At 43.0% G+C, this 20,349-nt stretch overlaps 1 protein-coding gene across 6 annotated transcripts in view; it reads left to right on the plus strand.

Moving 5' to 3' along the window:
- Positions 1 to 20,349, plus strand: part of GPATCH2 (G-patch domain containing 2) — a 153,261-nt gene that overhangs the window by 88,033 nt on the left and 44,879 nt on the right. For 5 of the 6 annotated variants that reach the window (XR_008319351.1, XR_008319353.1, XM_053308990.1 and 2 more), the window contains exons 6-8: positions 5,276 to 5,343; positions 7,372 to 7,411; positions 17,019 to 17,089. Coding sequence is in view for 3 of the 6 variants with exons in the window: in XM_053308990.1 (XP_053164965.1) it covers positions 5,276 to 5,343; positions 7,372 to 7,411; positions 17,019 to 17,089 (179 nt within the window). In the remaining 3 variants the exon portion in view is untranslated. Of the gene's footprint in view, positions 1 to 5,275; positions 5,344 to 7,371; positions 7,412 to 17,018; positions 17,090 to 20,349 lie in introns of those variants that run through there. The other variant, XR_008319358.1, reaches the window with a different exon arrangement.

The raw sequence follows: 20,349 nt of genomic DNA on the forward strand, positions 1-20,349 counted from the left end.
TGGCAGTGATCATAGTCTCCCTTCACACCCAGGGTCTGTCCGTCTTTCCATATCTGGACAACTGGCTACTCACAGCAAAATCAAAAGACCAGTTACTTTCACAGATACAGTGTGTGTAACAACCTTACTGAATGACCTAAGAGTTCAGATCAATAAGGAAAAGTCACATCTGGATCCAGTCAAGCGACTTCAGTACGTAGGGGCAGTATTGGACATGGAACACTAGAAGGCATTCTCGCTGGAGGACCGTTTTGAAAGAATGAGTCTATTAGTACGGACATTTCTAGTGAAACCATGACAAAAGGCACAATCTATTCAGGTACTCCTGGGCCTAATGGCTTCCTGCATGTCAATAGTACATCACGCAAAATTGCATCTGAGGAAACTTCAATTATGGTACCTGTCATTGTTCCACCTCAATGTAAATTCACAGAACATGATTTTGTACATTCCGGAGGGGGTCCAAGCCTCCCTACAATGGTGGACTCGCAGGACAAATCTTCTACATGGGTTGCCATTCAAGACACCAGTGCCCACAGTGACATTGACTGCAGATGCCTCCATGTTGGGCTGGGGAGCTCACCTTTCAGACTTACGAGTGCAGGGCCTATGGACTGTGCAGCAGAATACATTACACATAAACCTTCTAGAACTGCTCACAGTGTACAGGGCTCTCAAATCATCTGAAAGACGTTTAACGGACCAAGTGGTACAGATTCAGATGGACAACACCACTGCAGTAGCTTGCATAAACAAGCAGGGTGGAACAGTGTTGCGATATCTGTGCCAACACAGCCTACAGATGTGGAATTGATGCATTGTTCAAAATATATATATGGTGGCCATCCACATAAAGGGTGAGGACAACATTTTAGCAGATACGCAAAGCAGATCACAAATTCTGCTACCACAACACGAATGGGAGATGAACCCTTGTCTCCTAAAGGAACTGCTTGATCTCTGGGGGACTCCAAAAAGTAGATCTCTTTGCGACACAGGGGAACAGGACAATACTGGTACTGCAGACAATACTGTTTGAGAACAGGCTTGGGGTTTCATTCCAAGAGCGATGCATTCCAGGTCCAATGGACTCGAAGTTTGTTCTATTTGTTTCCTCCTTATCCGTTGCTGAACAGAGTGGTTGCCAAGCTGCTACAGTACAAGACCAAAGGCATCCTAATAACCCTCTGGTGGCCAAGGCAACCATGGTTCCCGCAGCTACTCAAACTATCTGGCCAGAACCACAGACGACTCCCTTAATGTCCCAGGCAGGAGAGGGAACAACTACTGCATCCAAAGTTAAGGACCCTGGCATGGAAGACAGGTTACTGAGAAAGATCTTGCTGAATGACAGGAAAGCATCCACTAGAAGAAACTACTCTGCTAAATGGAAGAGATTTTGTGAATATGCAAAAACAAAACACTTTAAACCCTGGAAAGCATCTCTAAGGGAAGTGTTGCTCTACCTCACGTCCCTGAAAACCAGTTGATTGGCCAGTGCGTCTATAAGAGTACATTTAGCTGCAATTTCATCCAACCACAAAGTTTGGGATGGGGAGACTGCATTTTCCCACTTGGAATGCAAAATGTTTTTGATAAAAGGTTTGCTGAAAAATTGAGTCTCTTATTGGTGCTTTCCACATTAACAGAAAAACCATTTTATGGCAACTACGACTGTGAGATTAGTGGCATTGAAGACTATATTTTTGGTGGCTATAACCAGTGCAAAATGAGTGAGTGAACTCATTGCACTATGCATGGACGGACCATACACCAAGTTCTACTCAGATAAGGTGGTGATCCATTTGGATCCAGAGTTCCGAACAAAAATAGTCCCGGAACTTCATCGAAACCAAAATGTTATTCTTCCTACATTTTTTAGAAATCCATCTACTGCATTGCCTGGATGTACACAGAGCTCTGCTGTTCTACTTGAAGAGAACAAGTGAGTTTAGAAGGACAAAATGATTGTGTGCTTTAAGAGCTGTCGAAAGGGCCTATCCCCTTCATGCCAGCAGGTATCACATTAGCTTGTGGAAATGATATTTATGGCCTGTAAACAACAGAAGGTGACTCCACCAGTTTCTACTCAGACCCCATTCTACTCAGGCATATGCAACTTCAGCAGCCCATTTGTCGGTTTTAAAATACAAGGACATATGCATGGCTGCTACTTGGGCCTCAGACCAGACTTTCGTAAAGCATTATGGACCTTCGCTCTGCTGCAGTGGCCAACTTTGGAAGGGCAGTTCTAAAGTGGGTGCTTCAATAGCTTGCGGCTCCAACCACTATTGGGGAAGCCCATAAATCACCCACTATTTATGACTGTCGCTGGATCGATATCCAGATAAACAGGTTGCTTACCTGTAACAGATGATCTGGTAGTGATCCAGTGACATTCATAAAATCCTCTCATCCATCCTCACTGCAGAGCACAAGCTAAAGAAAATATTTTTGGGGGGAGAGAGAGAGAGAGAGAGAGAGAGAGAGAGAGAGACGTTGTCGGTCGACAGAACTGAATAGGAGGACGCCGAACTGCTGATAATAATAATTATTATTATTTCTTGTTTACACAGTCAGACAGGTGTTATTGACTGGTTTGTTTTATCCAGACATCGAGTCCTTACCAAGGACCTGGGATGGCTGAATTTTATTGTCAATTGTTATAGATATCGTCGCAGAATATAGGCTGTTCCCAGTAAAGCTGCTTTTTGTAATTGGCTGATGGTGATTTCTGTGGCCCCATGGCATGATTGATGGTCATGATTTTTCTGGTCTTACGATCTAGCGTCTCTAGCTCTGCCTGGGTCCAGTCTATTATTCCTGTAGTGTATCTGATAACAGGTATAGCCCAGGTGTTTATGGCTTGTATGGTGTTCCCGCCATTGAGTTTGGACTTGAGGATTTTTCTAACTCTCCTGATGTATTCACTTCCCATTTTTCTTCTAACTTCAGTGTGTGCAATGTTATCAGCCTGGAGAATGCCCAAGTATTTGTAAGGTTCTTTCTCTTCCAGGTTCTTGATCTTGCTTCCATTGGGCAGTTCTATTCCTTCTGTTTTTCTTATTTTCCCTCTGTTCATTATTAATGCAGCACACTTGTCTAGTCCAAACTCCATTGCTATATCGCTACTGAATATACGGACAGTGTTTAGCAGTGATTCCATTTCTGACTGGGACTTTCCATACAACTTCAGATCATCCATGTACAGCAGATGGTTGATTTGACTTGATGTTTTAGATGTTTGGTATCCGAGGCCTGTTTTGTTTAGTATTTGTGAAAGTGGGGTCATGGCGATTACAAACAACAGAGTGGATAGTGAGCCCCCTTGGAAAATGCCTCTACTAATGCTAACCTGTCCAAGTGTCTCGCCATTGGTTGTTAACCGTGTACTCCACATGCTCATTGCATTTTAAATAAATATCTGAATGTTTTTGCTGACACCAGTTGTTTCTAAACATTTTAGTATCCATGTGTGAGGCAATGAATCAAAGGCTTTCTTGTAGTCAATCCATGCAACACTTAGATTGGTTTTTCTTCTCTTGCAATTTTCTAAAATCATTTTGTCAATCAGCAGCTGGTCTTTTGTGCCTCTGGTGTTCGGGCAATTTCCTTTCTGTTCAACTGGAAGCTGTTTGTTAGTTAATAAGTGTTGCATCACTTCATCTGCTATTATTCCAGTTAATAATTTGAACATGGTTGGCAGGCAGGTTATCGGTCTATAATTACTTGGAACTGCACCTTTTGCTGGTGCTTTTAATAATAATTATTATTTCTTGTTTACACAGTCAGACAGGTGTTATTGACTGGTTTGTTTTATCCAGACATTGAATCCTTCCCAAGGACCTGGGATGCCAGAATTTTATTGTCAATTGTTATAGTTATCGTCGCAGAATATAGGCTGTTCCCAGTAAAGCTGCTTTTTGTAATTGGCTGATGGTGATTTCTGTGACCCCTATGGTGTTGAGGTGCTCTTCAAGGTCTTTTGGAACTGCACCCAGGGCGCCAATTACCACTGGGATTATTTTGGTCTTTTTCTGCCACAGCCTTTCAATTATTATTATTATTATTATTATTATTACATTTTGTATCCCGCTCTTCCTCCAAGGAGCCCAGAGCAGTGTACTACATACTCCTCACAACAACCCTGTGAAGTAGGTTAGGCTGAGAGAGAAGTGACTGGCCCAGAGTAACCCAGCTAGTTTCATGGCTGAATGGGGATTTGAACTCAGGTCTCCCCGGTCCTAATCCAGCACTCTAACCACTACACCACGCTGGCTCTCTAATGAGGGCAGAGCACATGCAGCCGGAGGTTTGGGACATCTTGAGGGGCTAACGACTTTTGCCCGAAGCGGTCTGTGCAGGCGCAGAACCCACTATTTATTAATGTCGCTGGATCACTGCCAGATCATCTGTAATAGGTAAGAAGCCCATTTTAACTGGCAGGTTCTGCTGTAGTGCTGTTGCTGTCCTTCATCAGTTCTAGGGTTCTGGGACAAACTGTAACAGCTTCCTGCTGCAGGAGGTTGAATATTGCTGCAGTGTTGTACTTTCATCCAACTCTTCTGTCAGTTCCATGTCAGGTAATATTTGGTCATTGCCTAATTATATCCGCAGCATAGTATTCAAAACACTTTTTGATTGAGGAGCACATCAGTGATCACATCAGTGTGATCACTGGAAAATCTCCTCCTTCAAGCTGCTATACCAACCTATTGAAGAAGTGGGGTATGGGTGAGGCCTGTGCTAATGAAAGTTGTAGAAGAAAGGTTTAGAAAAGTAACAGCTCTGGAAAACTATTAAAAGGAAGCATCATGGTGTGTTCATAGGCTTGCCAGCCTTCCAGGATTGGCCTGCCATGTCCAGTAAGTGGCATAGATCTCCAGGTGACTACTGATAGTAATCTTGGAAATTGTAATGGCTTGGTATTGTAAAAAATATTGGAAAGGAAAATTCCAAGAAAAGCTTCAGTCAGGGCTTTCAATCCTACATCTTCAGGATGCAAACTAGCAACTGGATATACAACACAGAAAGCTGACTTGATCTGTTAAAATTTTGGTTTGAATTTAGCATCTGTATCAAAGCATGAAAACTTTCATTGTGTTTTTTTAATTTATAAATACATATTCATACACACACACACACACACCTGATTGTTTTTGTCGTGGTTTTTAATGTTTTCAGTGTTTAAAAGCAGGTGTTTTGCTTTCAGTGAGCATTGTGTGCATTTACATTCTTCCACCCAATTTATGAAACTTATTTGTGCCTCCTTTAGATTACTACTCCAGGTTCATGTAGTAACAAGAAAGCTGCACACTTGTCCCAGGACTCTCATCACCATGAGTAAGTATTTGTCAGGATTATTATTATTTATTTAACTCATTAAATAAATGTGTTAGGGTTATCACTATTTCTTTTGCTTGCTTTACATTTTGACTCTTTTAATTACATCTTGATTTTTTATCCGAAGTGTCCAGTCTACCAGACTATTTATAATTCTAATAATGCTCTTACAGCATGTGCAGCCCTTTCCAGTATTGTTGTTTGAAAAGACATTGGTGAATTAACCTCAACATGAGACTGTTAGGGCCCATGCTGTACACTCTCTATGTATGTGTACATATCACCACCTTCTTTCTACATTTGGGGCAAGAAGAAAGAGAGAGGCAAGAGATCTTGCTTGAGTATGCCCTCAACTTATTTCTGACTTAATAGAAATGATTGACTTATTTCTGTGCCTCTGGAGTAAGAATGGATTGCTTTTCTAGGGGACAGTGGGGACATGAGAAATAGGACATTTATTCACTGCTTTCCAAAATTAGTGCATGATTGAGAGCTTCAATACTTGACTATATTTAGATGAAGAACCAACATACACGTAACTGAAAATTTGGTCCCAGCTCTTTATGAAATGGCTCCACAGCAAAGTGTGAGGAGGAGAGCTGGTCTTGCAGCAGGAAGCATGAATTGTCCCCTTTGCAAGCAGGGTCAAGCCTAGTTTGCATTTGGATGGGTGACTACATGTGAGCATTGTCTGCTGTAAGATATTTGCCTTCGGGCATGGGGCCACAGCTCAGTGGTAGATCACTTGCTTGCATAAAGGTTCCAGGTTCACTCCCTGGCATCTCCAGGTAGGGCTGGGAGAAACTTCTGCCTGAAACCTTGGAGAGCTACTGCCAGTCAGGGTAGACAGCACTGAGCTAGATGGACCAGTTGTCTGACTCAGAATAAGGCAGTTTTCAGTGTGTGGTCCAATAGTTCTGAAAAGCAACCAGATGGTTTTCAAGAAACTATAAAGTAACTTTATTTTCTAGCACTGGGTTTCTTAACCTTGGGCCCCCAGATGTTGATGGACTACAACTCCCATCATCCCTAGCCACAATGGACATGGCTGGGGATGATGGGAGTTGTAGTCCATCAACATCTGGGGGCCCAAGGTTAAGAAACCCTGTTCTAGCACCATCTTACCAGATGAAAACTGCTCTGCCTGTGTGACAGACAAACCAGAGGACCACTTGGTGAAACTGGCTCTCTAAACTCATATGCATTCATTTTAGTTTGTGCAAGCACAGGGTGTTTATTTTATGGCATGATCACCTAAGTGTAAGAATTTGCTCATCTCTAGAACTTCCATGTGCTTTACCTTTGAATAATGTGTACCCATAATTACTTGGATGTAACTTCCCTCAAAATCAATGAGGCTTTATCATGGATAAAACAGTGTTGGCCTTTTGTTCCAGCATGCTTAAGCTATGATACGGACAGATGCTTAGTGTCCCTTACTCCCTTACTTCCCTTTACTGCCTAAAGCTATGGTGTGTCTCCTGTTGCTTGGTGATATCCCCACTTACAATGGCTATTGCAGTTCAGAAAGTACCCTTAATGCTCAACTGCATTGCATTTTAGACATCCTGGGTCATGTGTATGTGTGCAACAGAGCATAGGCCTTAAACTCAAACTCTTTAATGAATAAACATGTTCCTGTTAGCCATCAATGCTTCTTAGTTTCTCTTATGCAGTAGTCAGAACTTTAGATCTTTGTAGCACCAACTCAATGAAAATATTATCAAAAAGATGAAGTATATAAAAGATTGCAGGATATGCAGCATGAAATTTCCAAATTGATTTAGTGTATATTCACTTGCCTAAGCAGTAGAAATCTGCAGAATGAGATACATTCTTACATTCCTGTGAAAACTGCTACAGACCTTGAGAGTTCTGTAAAATATCCCATTTAAATAAATCATAGCCAAAGGCTACATTTTTCTGGTGGACAATAAAATACCCGAGAGCACGCACAGGCTGGTCATATGACAGCTCGTGCTTCAGTTTGCTATGTTACTAAACTTTTTTTTCCTTTTTCTCCCATAGCCATTGGTTTAGCCCTGGGGCTAGGAAAGAACATAGCCAGGTAAGAACTACTTTGATCAAGAACAGTTTATTTCATATATTTGAAAGAATTTAACTGTTGCTTGGCCAAAGCAACGGGGCACCAATTTGTGAAATAAGAAGTGGATTTATTCCCCAATAGCTGTTGAAAATACTTGTTTTATTTATTTTTATTAATGTGTTTAATTAAAACATGTATATGCTGCTCTTCATCTTTAAAAACATCCAGGGTAGCTCACAACAGCTATAAAACAATATACATTTAAATTACTAAACAATAAAAAAAAATTGACAAACAGCCCAGCATGAATGTAATATGGGTACTGCACTGCACTCCCCGAGATCACCAGGTGGCAGGTGCCTCATTAACTCCACTGATACTATAGTGAACTAGCTGGGCCAGGTGCAGAGCATCTGCCCCTCTAGTTTGCCGCAGCCATTTTCTCTCTGCCCACCCGCTGCCATTGGCCCCCGCTGGCACTTATTTTCTCTGCCAGCCGCCCACCTTCCTGCTGGCTGCCTCCTCCTGCCAACTCCCACTGGCAGCTACCTCTTTTCACCCACCTCCTGCACACCGGCCAGCCTGCCAACTCCTGCCGGCAGCTGCCGCTCCTCCTGCTGCTTCCTCACGCCAGCCAGTGGGGTCCGGCCACCATCACTATTTTCTCCCCATCACTATCCGGGCAGCTGCTCGCGAACTCTCTCAAGAGTTGCCACACATGGTATTAGCAGCGAGTATGCCTTAGAGAAATATATATATAAAGAAGATAGGAGACTTGTGTGCTCAGGAGTATGTGTGAACACCAAAGTTCCTGTGTACCCAAGCAGGTCTCTGTATTGGACTGAACGCACTTCAAGTGGTCCTTATTTCGTTACATAATAAAATCAGAGTGTCAGTTTATCTTTTAAAGAAAGTATTCTTGTTCCTTGAAGACTTTTGTGCCTTAAAATATTAATATTAATTGAGGTCGATAGGGGTAGAAAGGAAGCCTCTAGAACATTTGACTTCATTTAAAAATGTTAACATCTTTTTGGATGTGTAACAGACAAATGCATTACCATGTAAATAGCTTTGAGGATTATAACTCAAATTGGTGATGGTTGAAACTGTTAGAACGAATAGGGAAAGGGGGGTGGAATGCAATAATGTTGAGGTAGCAAATACGTTGACCTAAGAGTTTGCTGCTGTTAGAGACTGGCTGCTCCCAGAACCGACACGAGGGCTAAAACTGTGGCTGATAACATTATTTGCAAAGCTGGCATAATAATAATGTTTTTGAATTGGTCATCAATCCTGCTCAGTTAGTGCTGCCTTCCTCCTTCTGCATTGCTGCTCCTTGTATTCGCCTTTGAGGGTCAGCACCTTTTGAATTAAAAGAGGAAGAATTAGAAGAGGGAGAAGCTCAGACTCTTGCACACCTGACCCATCATTGCCCAACAGAAGGCAATGCTGTGCCAGGATTATTCTCTGAGGTGCTTGCTTTTTGAGGAAAAGGTGTGAAAGCACCCCACAGGAGGGATATTCAGAGGGGGGCTTCACAAATAATATGGCAAGAAAGCCAGTTCCCTCTGGTTGTACGAGCTGCTACTTCGACACCAATAATTGCGTCTAAACCTGGAGATGTCAGTTTATCCTGCAGCATTTCCTCTCAGCTACCTGACATCTGTAACCAATTTCAAAACTTGGTTACAGATCTTGGGGCTGTCAGAGCGAAGTGCTGTAGGATAAGCCGACGTTACTGCGTTCAGACAATATGACTGGCACAGAAGTAGTAGCTTGTGCTAGGTTTGCAGCAACCTTTCTTACCATATTCCATGTGAAGCCACTTACATTGTAATTTGGATGGTCATATGAGGGAGTAATGATTTATTATGTATGCATTACATACATATCTCGCCTCTCCTCCACTCCATGGAGTTAAAGAGAGCAAACATTTGGCACGAGACAGTCAAAGCATTCACCAGACCCAGAACAGCATAGCTTCATGAAGCTTATTACATTATGTTACTTCAGAACATACCCAAGTTTGATTTCCCAAGGTGAACAGGCAAGTGGTAAATCGTAAGGTTTAAGCTATGCTAAGGAAAGTTGCTGCTTATGGTTTTAATAAACTAAAATTCCCGAGCATCCTTTACAGAAGTCAGAACATTGGTCCATTTAACTCATTACTGTCTATACTGGCTGGCAACCGCTCTCTAGGGAGGTCTTTTTTGTCCTTTCCAGTGTTCACAATTGAAAATGTGGACTTTTTCATTTGGATTCCTAACAATGGATATGTTTAGTCACCTAAGTTACTAGAGATATAAAACACAGACAAAGACAGAAATGAGACCTCTGGCCATTATATCAAAATAAGTGACACTAGACATTCCTTACAGTACAGATGCATACACATTCATATTCTTTGAGATCCATGTTAACACTTTAAAAAAAACAAAACCAGGATATAGGGAATTCTCGAGGACTGGTTTTAGGTTTCAGGTTCCTTTGAAGGTTTTTCAGAGTTTAGCATCATTTTCTTGTGACTAAAGTGAGAGCCAGCGTGGTGTAGTGGTTAGAGTGCTGGGCTAGGACCGGGGAGACCTGAGTTCAAACCTAAAACCCATTCAGCCATGAAACTAGCTGGGTTACTCTGGGCCAGTCACTTCTCTCTCAGCCTAACCTACTTCACAGGGTTGATGTGAAAGAGAAACTCAAGTATGTAGTACACTGCTCTGGGCTCCTTGGAGGAAGAGCAGGATATAAATGTAAAAATAATAATAATATAATAAAGTGGCAATCTGAAGTCCTTAGTGCCTCCAATCATTTCCTTTTAAAAAAAAAATTGATCATGACTTCTCTTAAGTACTGCTACAGTGATTTGCCGATTTTATTTGGCCACTGAATTCTTATTTAGCTTTATTTCCATTAAAGCAATAATCTTAAGTGCCCTTTTGAGATTTGTTTCCCCATTTAGTGAGTATATATAGCTATTTTTATATAATCGTATAGCAAGCAATGCCTTGCTATTCTTATAATTTACAAGTGTCAGTCTTTTGAACGCAGATTTTTAATAATAACTAATGATGTGTTTTAATCTTGGAGAAGTCTTTTAATGTTTCAGCAAATGATTTTATTTTGTTTGAACAGTAGACTAGTTATGAAGTTTATGCTAATTTTAAAATCCTCTATTCAAATTAGTATCTGAATGTTGGGGAAGGATATTTGGAGAATAGATTTTTCTTTGTCTCCCATGGAACGTTTAAACCTTATAAAATCCATGTACATAATTGTTCACTATTAAATATTTCATGTAGTCTTTCACTTCTACTTGTGTTATTATTCATTTTCACTTATTACTGCATAAGTAAGTCATTCCAGAAATGCAGTGGGGTAGGTATGTCAGCTGCAGTATGGGTGCTAGTTAAGAAGTGCAGGTTCTACTGTGAAGTTGTACTAATACAGCTCCGGGGATCATGGGGGCCAGGATGATTTTCACCAGTCTCCCCTTCCCCTGGAACATAGGAACAGCCCTGCTGGATCAAGCCCAGGCCCATCCAGTCCAGCATTCTGTTTCACACAGTGACCCACACCAGATGCCTCTGAGCAACCCACAGGCAAGAGATGAGAGCATGCCCTCTCTCTTGCTCTTGCTCCCCTACAACTGGTATTTAGAGTCATCTTGCCTGAGGCTGAAAGTGGCCTATAGCCAACAAACTAGAGGCCAGTGATAGACCATGAATTTGTCCTCCATGAATTTGTCTAAGCCCCTTTTAAAGCCATCCAACCTAGTGGCCATCACCCCATCTCGTGGCAGAGAATTCGATAGATTAATTATGCTCTATGTGAAAAAGTATTTCCTTTTGTTGCCCTTTCGTGAGAGATCCGTGGTTGTAGTGTTGTGAGACAAGAAGAAAAATTTCTCTGTTCACTCTCTCTAATCCATGCATAATTTTATACACATGTCCCCCATAGCCGGCTTTTTTCCAAACTAAAAAGTCCCAGATGCTGTAGCCCTGCCTCCTAAGGAAGGAGCCCCAGGCCCCCAGTCATCTTGGTTGCCCTTATCTGCACTTTTTCCAATGCTGCAGTGTCCTTCTTAAGATACGGTGACCAGAACTGCATGCAGTACTCCAAAACCGGATGCTCCATTGATTTTTATAAGGGCATAATAATATTAGCATTTTTATTTTCAATCCCCTTCCTAATGCTCCCTAGCATGGAATTTGCGTTTTTCACAGCTGCCACACAGTGAGTGGACCCTTCCAGTGAGCTGTCCACCACGACCCCAAGATCTGGTCACTGACAGCTCAGACCCCATCAGTGTATATGTGTGGGTGGGGGGTGTGTGCCACAATATGCATCACTTTACACTTGGTTACATTGAACTGTATTTGCCAATTTGTCGTCCACTCCCCCAGTTTGGAGAGATCTTTTTGGAGTTCCTCACAATCTGTTGTGGATTTTACTACCCTAAATAGTTTAGTGTCATCTGCAAATTTGGCCACTTTGCTGCTTACCCCAACTTCTATATCATTTATGAACAAGTTAAAGACCACTTGTCCCAGTACAAATCCCTGGGGGACCTCACTTCTTACTTACTTCCATTGAGAAAACTGTCCATTTATTCCTACCCTCTGTTTCCTGTCCTTCAACCAGTTACCGATCCACACATGGACCTGTCCCCTTATCCCATGACTACTAAGTTTGCTCAAGAGCCTTTGGTGGGGAACTTTTTCAAAAGCCCTTTGGAAGTCCAAGTATAATATGTCAACTGGATCACCTTTATCCACATGCCTGTTGACACTCTCAAACAACTCCAAAAGGTTAGTGAGGCAAGACTTTCCCTTACAGAAGCCATGCTGGTTCTCCTTCAGCAAGGCCTGTACTTCTGTTACAATTTTGTCCTTAAGTGTGCTTTCCATCAATTTACCCGGCACAGAAGTTATGCTAACCAGCCTGTAATTTCCTGGATTCCCCCCTCGATCTCTTTTTGAAAACTGGAGCTACATTGGCTACTTTCCGGTCCTGTGGTAGAGAGCCTGATTGTAGGGGCAAGTTACATATTTTTGCTAGGAGATCGGCAATTTCACATTTGAGTTACTTTGAAACTCTTGGATGGATGCCATCTGGCCTTGGCGATTTGTTAATTCTTAGTTTTCCAAGACAGATTAGAACATCCTCTCTCGTCACCTCAAATCGGCCCAGTTCTTCAGCCTCCAAGCCCGAGAAGATCAATTCCAGAGTGGGAATATGGTCATTATCCTCCATCATGAAGACAGGTGTAAAGAACGCATTTAGCTTCTCTGCAATCTCCTTATCCTCCTTAAGAATCCCTTTCACACCTGCATCGTCTAAGGCTCCAACCGTCTCCATGGCAGGTTTTCTGCTTCTGATATATTTAAAGAAGTTTTTGTTATTCCCTTTGATACTTCTAGCTATATGCTCCTTAAACCTGCTTTTTGCATCCCTTATTATCTCCTTGCATTTCCTTTGCCAGAGTTTGTTCCTTTCTTTTCTCTTCATTTGGGCAATACTTCCATTTTTGAAGGAAGTCTTCTTCCCTTTTATAGCTTTCCTGACTCTATTTGTTAACTACACTGGCGTCCCCCTGAACTTAGTGGTACCTTTCCTCCTTCTTAGTATACATTCCAACTGATGTTCTATTATTGTGGTTTTGAATAAGCTCCATAATTTCTGGAATGATCCCTTTCAGCTTCCTTTTTACCCCCACCTCCTGCCCTAGTCTCCTCTGCACCGCCCCCACCTCCCGCCCCAGTCTCCTCTCCCCCGCCTCCCTCCCCAGTCTCCTCTCCCCTCCACCCCCTTCTGCCAGGCACCCCATTTCCCACTGCTGCAAAGCAGACGAACTTCACGGCGGAGCCACTTGCCTTTTTGAAGTCCCTCAGTCTTTGTTTTGTGGTCCCTCGTGTCATCACCATAAAACCATAAACTTAAACAAACAGTATTTTTTTAAAAACCTGAGAAAGCTTGGGTTAAAAAATGGGTTTTCAAATGTTTCTTTAAAATTGCCAGAGATGGGGAAGATCGTAACTCAGCAGGGAGCACATTCCACAATCTTGGGGCAGCAACCGAGAAGGCTTGTCTCTGTGTAGCCACCAAATGAGTTGGCGGTAACTGGAGACAGACCTCCTCAGTTGACCGCAATGGGCAGTGGAGTTCATAGCAAAGAAATCGCTCTCTTAAATACCCAGGACGTAAGCCATTTAGGACTTTATAAGTTATAACTAGCACTTCGTATTTTGCCCAGAAACCTATCGGCAGCCAGTGTAACTCCATCAGCAAAGGAGTAATATGATCTCTCTGAGACACCAACCTGGCTGCCACATTCTGAAACTGCTGAAGTTTCCAGACTATGTACAAAGGCAACCCCACATAGAGCACATTACAGAAGTCAAGTCTGGAGGTTACCAACAGATGTACCACTGTTTTGAGGTAATGGATCTTGAGAAACGGACGCAGCTGGCGTATCAGCCGAAGCTGATAGACAGCACCCCTGGCCACCGCCTCAACCTGAGAAACCAAGGAGAGGTGTGGATCCAGGAGTACTCTCAGACTGCGAACCTGTTGCTTTTAGGGAAGTGTGACCCCATCCAGAATAGGTAGATCAAAATCATCTCTAGAGTTCGGACCCCGCACAATAAGTACCTACATCTTATCTGGATTCAGCTTCAGTTTCTTATCCCTCATCCAGCCCATTACTGCTCCCAGGCAGGCATTTGAGGGGATATGCCATCTCCTGAAGAAGATGACATGGAGAAGTGGATCTGGGTGTCATCAGCATACTGATAACACCCAGCTCCAAATCCCCTGATGATCTCTCCCTGCGGTTTCATGTAGATGTTAAAAAGCATTGGAGAGAGTATAGAGCCTTGAGGGACACCATACTTAAGCTCAGATTTTGAAGAGTAACAATCTCCAATCAACACCATCTGGAACCTGTCCTAGAGGTAGGAGCAGAACCACTGTAAAACATCTCCAACCCCCAACACTCCCTCTGCAAAACACTCCCACCCCCAACCCCCTCAGACGTTCCAGAAGGATACTATGGTCAATAGTATCGAAAGCCGCCAAGAGGTCCAAAAGGACCAACAGAGTCACACTTCCTCTGACAATTCCCAATTGGAGATCATCCATCAGGCCGACCAAGGCAGTCTCCACCACATAGCCCGCCCAAAAACCAGTTTGAAATGGGTCTAGATAATCAGTTTCCTCCAAGACCATCTGGAGCTGAGAGGCCACCACCCTCTCAATTACCTTGCCCAGCCACGGGAGGTTGGAAACAGGTCTATAATTGCTCAACTCTGAGGGATCTAATGCAGTCTTCTTTAGAAGAAGTCTGATTGCCTCCTTAAGACAAGGAGGCATCCTGCCCTCCCTTAGAGAAGCATTTATTATTTCTACCAGGCTGCCTACAACAGCCTCCCTGCTAGATAAAACAAGCTATGTTGGACAAGGGTCAAGCGAACAAGTGGTAGGCCTCACCGATCCAAGCAGCTTGTCCACATTCGCATGAGTCACAAACTGAAATTGATCCAGCCGGATTGCATAAGAGGAGTTGTTGGACACCTCCAGTTCAGACATCAGATTAATTGTGGAGTCTCCATCTAGGTCGGCCCAAATCCAAGAGAATTTGTCTGCGAAAAATTCATTAAACACATCACAGTGGGTGACTGATGCTTCCAAATTCTGGTTCAAGGGGGGGGGCAGATACTAGTCCCCTCACAACCCTGGACAACTCCGCCAGACATGAACTCACAGAAGCAATACGGGCAGAAAAGAATTACTTCTTTACTGCACATATCGCCTAAGCATAGATCTTTAAATGTGCTCTATGTCGTAATCTGTCGGATTCGAGTCGAATCTTTCTCCGCTTGCGCTCCAGTCACCTACCTTGCTGGTTCAGCCCCCGTAATTCTTCTGCATACCAAGAGGCCAATTTTGAAGTGGGTCGGAGGGGATGCTTAGGAGCAATCATGTCTACTGCCCTGGTGAGCAAGTTCTCAACCAGGGCGTCAACAGGATCACTGGCAAAACCAACATTAAATTCCTCCAAGGCTTCATTGAATCCTACTGGATCCAATAACCTCTTCAGGCGGACCATTCTAATAGGCCCCTCGCCCCTGCAGAGGTGGGAACTGGTTGTAATCCCAACCTTAACCAGATGGTGGTCCGTCCATGACAATGGGGAGATTGTAGGTGTCCCCACCCATGGAACACCACCCTGATCAGAGGAAAAGACCAGATAAAGTTGTGACCTGCAATATGTGTCGGTCCAGAGACCACTTGGGATAGGCCCATAGTTGTCATGGCTGCTATGAACTCCTGAGCTACCATGGACAGATTGGTCCCAAAATGAACATTGAAGTCCCCCAGCACCAAAAGTCTATGAGACTCCAATGCAAGTCCCACGACCAAGTCCGTGAGCTCAGTAAGGGACTCAGTTGGGCAGCTGGGCAATCGGTACACCAACAGAAGTCCCAATCTATCCCTGGTTCCCAAACTTAAGTACACACATTCCATATGGTCCGATACCCTAACAGGGACCCTGGTAAGGGAGATGTCATCCTTATAGACCACAGCCACTCCACCTCCCTGCCTACGTCCCCTCACCTGCTCCTCTACAGAATATCTTGGAGGGAGAAGCTGGGACCAAACTGGACCACGTGCCTCCCCCAACCAAGTCTCAGTAATACAAACCAGGTCGGCCCCTTCATCCATAATCAAATCTCCGGTGAGCTCTGGCTTATTTTGGACCGACCTGGCATTGCAGAGGAGCAAGGTGAGGCTATGTGGGTTGTTGGCAGTGCTCCCTGAGGTCAAAGAGCTGGCAGCTATTAAAATTTCTGACTACCCTTCCCCTGGAACTGCCTGCTGACCTGCCAACGTTACTTTTTCTATTCCCCACCACCACAATAGCTGCCCCACATTCAGTGAAGGCGCCCCCTGTCCCCCCATCTTCAGGCAGACCCAAACACATTACCCAATCTCAGTAACAAAGCTGGCATACTTACTGCTGCAACTCCTCAGATAGCCAAACTGAATAGAGTGCAGCCCTACACCGAGGGTCAGCACCAAAGGCTGGCCCCCTTTGGCGGCTGCCTGCAGGCTGTGCCTGCTGCCGTAGCCCTTCCCTTAAATAGCCTCCAGAGTCCTTCCTCTCTCAAAGGACCCTGGGTAGAGCTGATGTGATCAGTCAGTGCCTGCAGGTGGTAAACATCGGCACTTGAGGGAAGGGAGGATCCCAATTAGGCAGCAGGACTGTGCTGGGCTAAGTTGGTCCGTCCAGCAAACGAAGGGAGGGGAGGGGCAGCTCCAAGGCTCCCAGCTGTCGAACAAAGGAGGCTTGATAGTAGAAAGCCACAGCTCACCTCCATGAACTTTTACAACAATGCAAGGCTTTTTGCATTGCGAGGGGAAAGGAAGAGATATAGGAATAGGGTAGTGAACTCAGGGAGGATCTCAGTTAAACCTGTCTCAACAGATGCATTATGAAGAAATTACCTCAAGACTGTGAGGTCTATTGCTGAAGAAATGTAGTATAAAAACAAAACAAAGCTTATGAGTATTTCATTTGAAAAATGCACTCATTGGCTTAGTATTTATGTTCTCTGAATATTTTGTATAGCTTCAACTGCTGCGGGACAACCGGTCAGAGAGAGGACACAAGAAAAACATCTCCGTGAAAACAGCAAGCAGGTGAGCTTAATATGCAATGTAGCTTTCGTGTGTGTGTGTCTGTCTGTCTGTCTGATGAGGATTTACCTTACTTGAGGGCCAATCAAAACAGGTCATTGTTGTCGCCTCCCCTGCTACTAGAGTCTTTAAAAGGGTCCTGCGCATATTATTCAATTGGGCATGAATATTGTTGTGTATTTGTTTTAGGAATCTCATTATTGGAAGAAGCAGGATATTACATATCGAATAAACTACACAATGGATATTCTGATGTATAGAACAGACTCTTCTTTCTTTTCTTTGCCATCAGATTTCCTTTTTATTGTGATGTTGGTTGATTTACACACCTGGGATAGCTGTTCAGTCATCTCTAAGCATCATAGCCAGGTTTTAAAATGAACACTTGCTCCTCCCCAAACGACAGTTCGTTCATCTCCTTATCACAGATAGTTTTGATTTCTTTCTTCTTCTTTTTTCCAAACATCCCAAGTACCATTCCCCCCATATTGTGTGTTTTTTGTTCAGCATTTTAAAAATGAGTGTTGCAGCATGGGTAAACCCTCACTTTGGGAGGCTGATAGAAAAATTAAGACATGAATTTCATGGCTAGTGAATCTATTACCCGAGTAGCACAGTTGGGTTTTTGTGTTTGGTTCAATTTTTCTTCTTCAAAAAATTGCTCTCTGGAGGATCTGAAAGCTGTTAGAAGGGGCAGATTGAATAGTGTTGGAAGAAAATGTAGGGCTCATTTAAACTTATGATGTATTGCAGCATATTGTTTAAATAGATCTGGTGTGCTCTTATTTCCTTTAACACAACCAACCTAGCTGATCTCTATACTCTTTTGGTGATATCGGAACAAAATTATATATGTATGTTTCAGTGATTATGTTTAATGTTGATGTTCACAGTAACGAATAAGTCATAGTTATAAAGGAATAGGGGGAGAAAACAGCACTGGGAGAGCAGACAACAAAACCTTCTATTATGCCTGTAGCGAGCGTTTTCCCATCAGGTTGGTGGAAAATCCATTTCCATATGAACGGTGTGTGTTCATTTTCTTCTGATGATACAGATGACTATATTTTGTTACACAGATGTGACAAATAGAATTACAGCTGCTCTTTATTTGATCTTCTAAAGAGGCAAAGATGTGCAAGAGTTATGCCTGCTCCCTTTTTCCCACCATGTCATCTGTTGTTTGGGAAGGAATCCTAATTTGCAGTAGATAGAAAATTATTTGTCGTGTTGCAGGTTTGCCAAAAATAAATGAAACCATTAATTACTACATTTTTTGAGCAGCTGTTAATAGATTGGGGTAGAAAAACTGTACATTACACTTACTGTTTTATTACTAGAACTATAATTGTTTAATGTGGCTTTTGTGGAGAATGATGACAGCATCCAAAAGGTGAACACGGTCTCATTGTTGTAGTTGCAAAGTGGCATCAACATACCTTAATAGCAATATGCCTGGGTTTTATTTGATTTTTAAAAAATACAGCTAGTTGTGTTCTCCCCTCTTAGGATCAGTCCAGAGGCAGAATAGTTTCAAGCTAAGGCCTGAGCTGAGGAATCTAACGGAAGGACAGTGGAACTCAAGGAGACAGACTGGTAAAGAAGCAGGCATGCTGGGTGACTAAGGAGGATCCAGCAGACTGACAGGCAGATATACCTAGAATAAGACCTAGAGAGCCACACAGCACAAGGCCAGGGTCTGTTGCCCAGGCAAATACCAAAGCCATGCCTGGAAGATTTTACAACCAAGCCAGGTCATGAGAAACCAGTAGTCTAGATTGTGTGGGGAGAGGTTTAGGAGAATCACTGCCCAATTAATCTGCCATTCTGCATCCTTCATTCGTTCACGACAGAGTTGTAGAATGCAGTCTGAAAGCACCAAGCTCAAGTCCCAGCTGCCTTGACAACTAAAACATCTTTAAAAAAAAAAAAAAAGATAAGTCTTAGGAATCTAATAGGAACCTATACTGAACAAAAAATTCTCAGGAAACAATAACTTTCCCATTCTTACTAAGCCTGATCTTTTCATTCTTATGTAAACTTTTGTCATAACTATACTAATCTGGTCTATTCTTTAAGCACTTGCCTGGTCACCATAGGTGTCCTGGAATTTATGTCAGGGTGAATGGCTTTGGTAGGGCTTTCTTTCTTTCTTTCTTTCTTTTTGAAACTTGCCTCTGTGGGCAGCAGTGACTTCAGCCACTCTTGAAAGGCCAATAACGTCCCTGGCAGCCAACTCCTACCCTTTTTCTCTAGAATAAGGCTGTTCAGTTTCGGCCCTCCTGCAGATGTTGGCCTGCAACTCCCATAATCCCTGGCTATTGGCCACTGTGGCTGGGAATTATGGCAGCTGTTGTCCAAAACAGCTGGAGGGCCTAAGTTGAGCAGGCCTGCTTTAGAATGACCCCACATCATCAACAACAAAAGTAAGCAGACAAGTAAACAATTGTTCAGGCAGGTAAGGTTTGGGGACTTAATTACAAGGCTGTGCTAACCTAACTGCATCAAGTTTATTGCATTATTTTCAATCATAATTTGAGATTATTTTGTTTGCTTAAAACTCTTGAACGGAAGAGAGAATGATTATGAGGGGAGGAACTGGAAATTACACTTCCATAGCACTCAGTGGATTAGAAACAGGAGGCAGTCCAAAACTTGCAAGGATTGGTCCTGAAGAGCTGCTCCAGTGGTTGTGGCAGGGGTGCATCTTGCTGCCCTGCTGGCACACTGATAATCTGCTCTCTGGTGCAATACATTACCTTCCCGCATGAAAGGAGTTACCTGATTAGTAAGCTTGTACAGAGATTTAAATGTCATAGTAGCATAGTAGTCATAGTTATAGAAACAGATTCAGAATGCGCATGACAGCTACAGAGAACCATCAATGAAAGTTGTTTCAACTCTAAGGAAATAGTACAGCCAGAACCAAGTATTAAACCATCTTACAGATGTGGGGAGAAACCAAATCAAAATTGCTTACAAATTAAGCATAGCCTCCCTCTTCAGTGCTTGGTGAATATTCCAAGTCTGCTAGGTCATTGAGCACTCCTTAATGTTTGCTATACTTAACCTAACACCACAGATAGCAACTATCACTCATCATTGACCTCTCTGAAGAGTTTGGTCCAACACCTCTTTGGTTAAGTAGGAATAAGTCTTCAGTCTCAGATAACTCGTCTCCACATCAACTTCTGTAATACAAAGTTCTGTTTATAGTTTTGTCAGCACTTTTCCTTAAACGTAGATAGTCAACTGTTTTCCCT

This window comes from Hemicordylus capensis, chromosome 1 (assembly GCF_027244095.1).
Source record: "Hemicordylus capensis ecotype Gifberg chromosome 1, rHemCap1.1.pri, whole genome shotgun sequence".
NCBI classification, from domain to species: Eukaryota; Metazoa; Chordata; class Lepidosauria; order Squamata; family Cordylidae; genus Hemicordylus; species Hemicordylus capensis.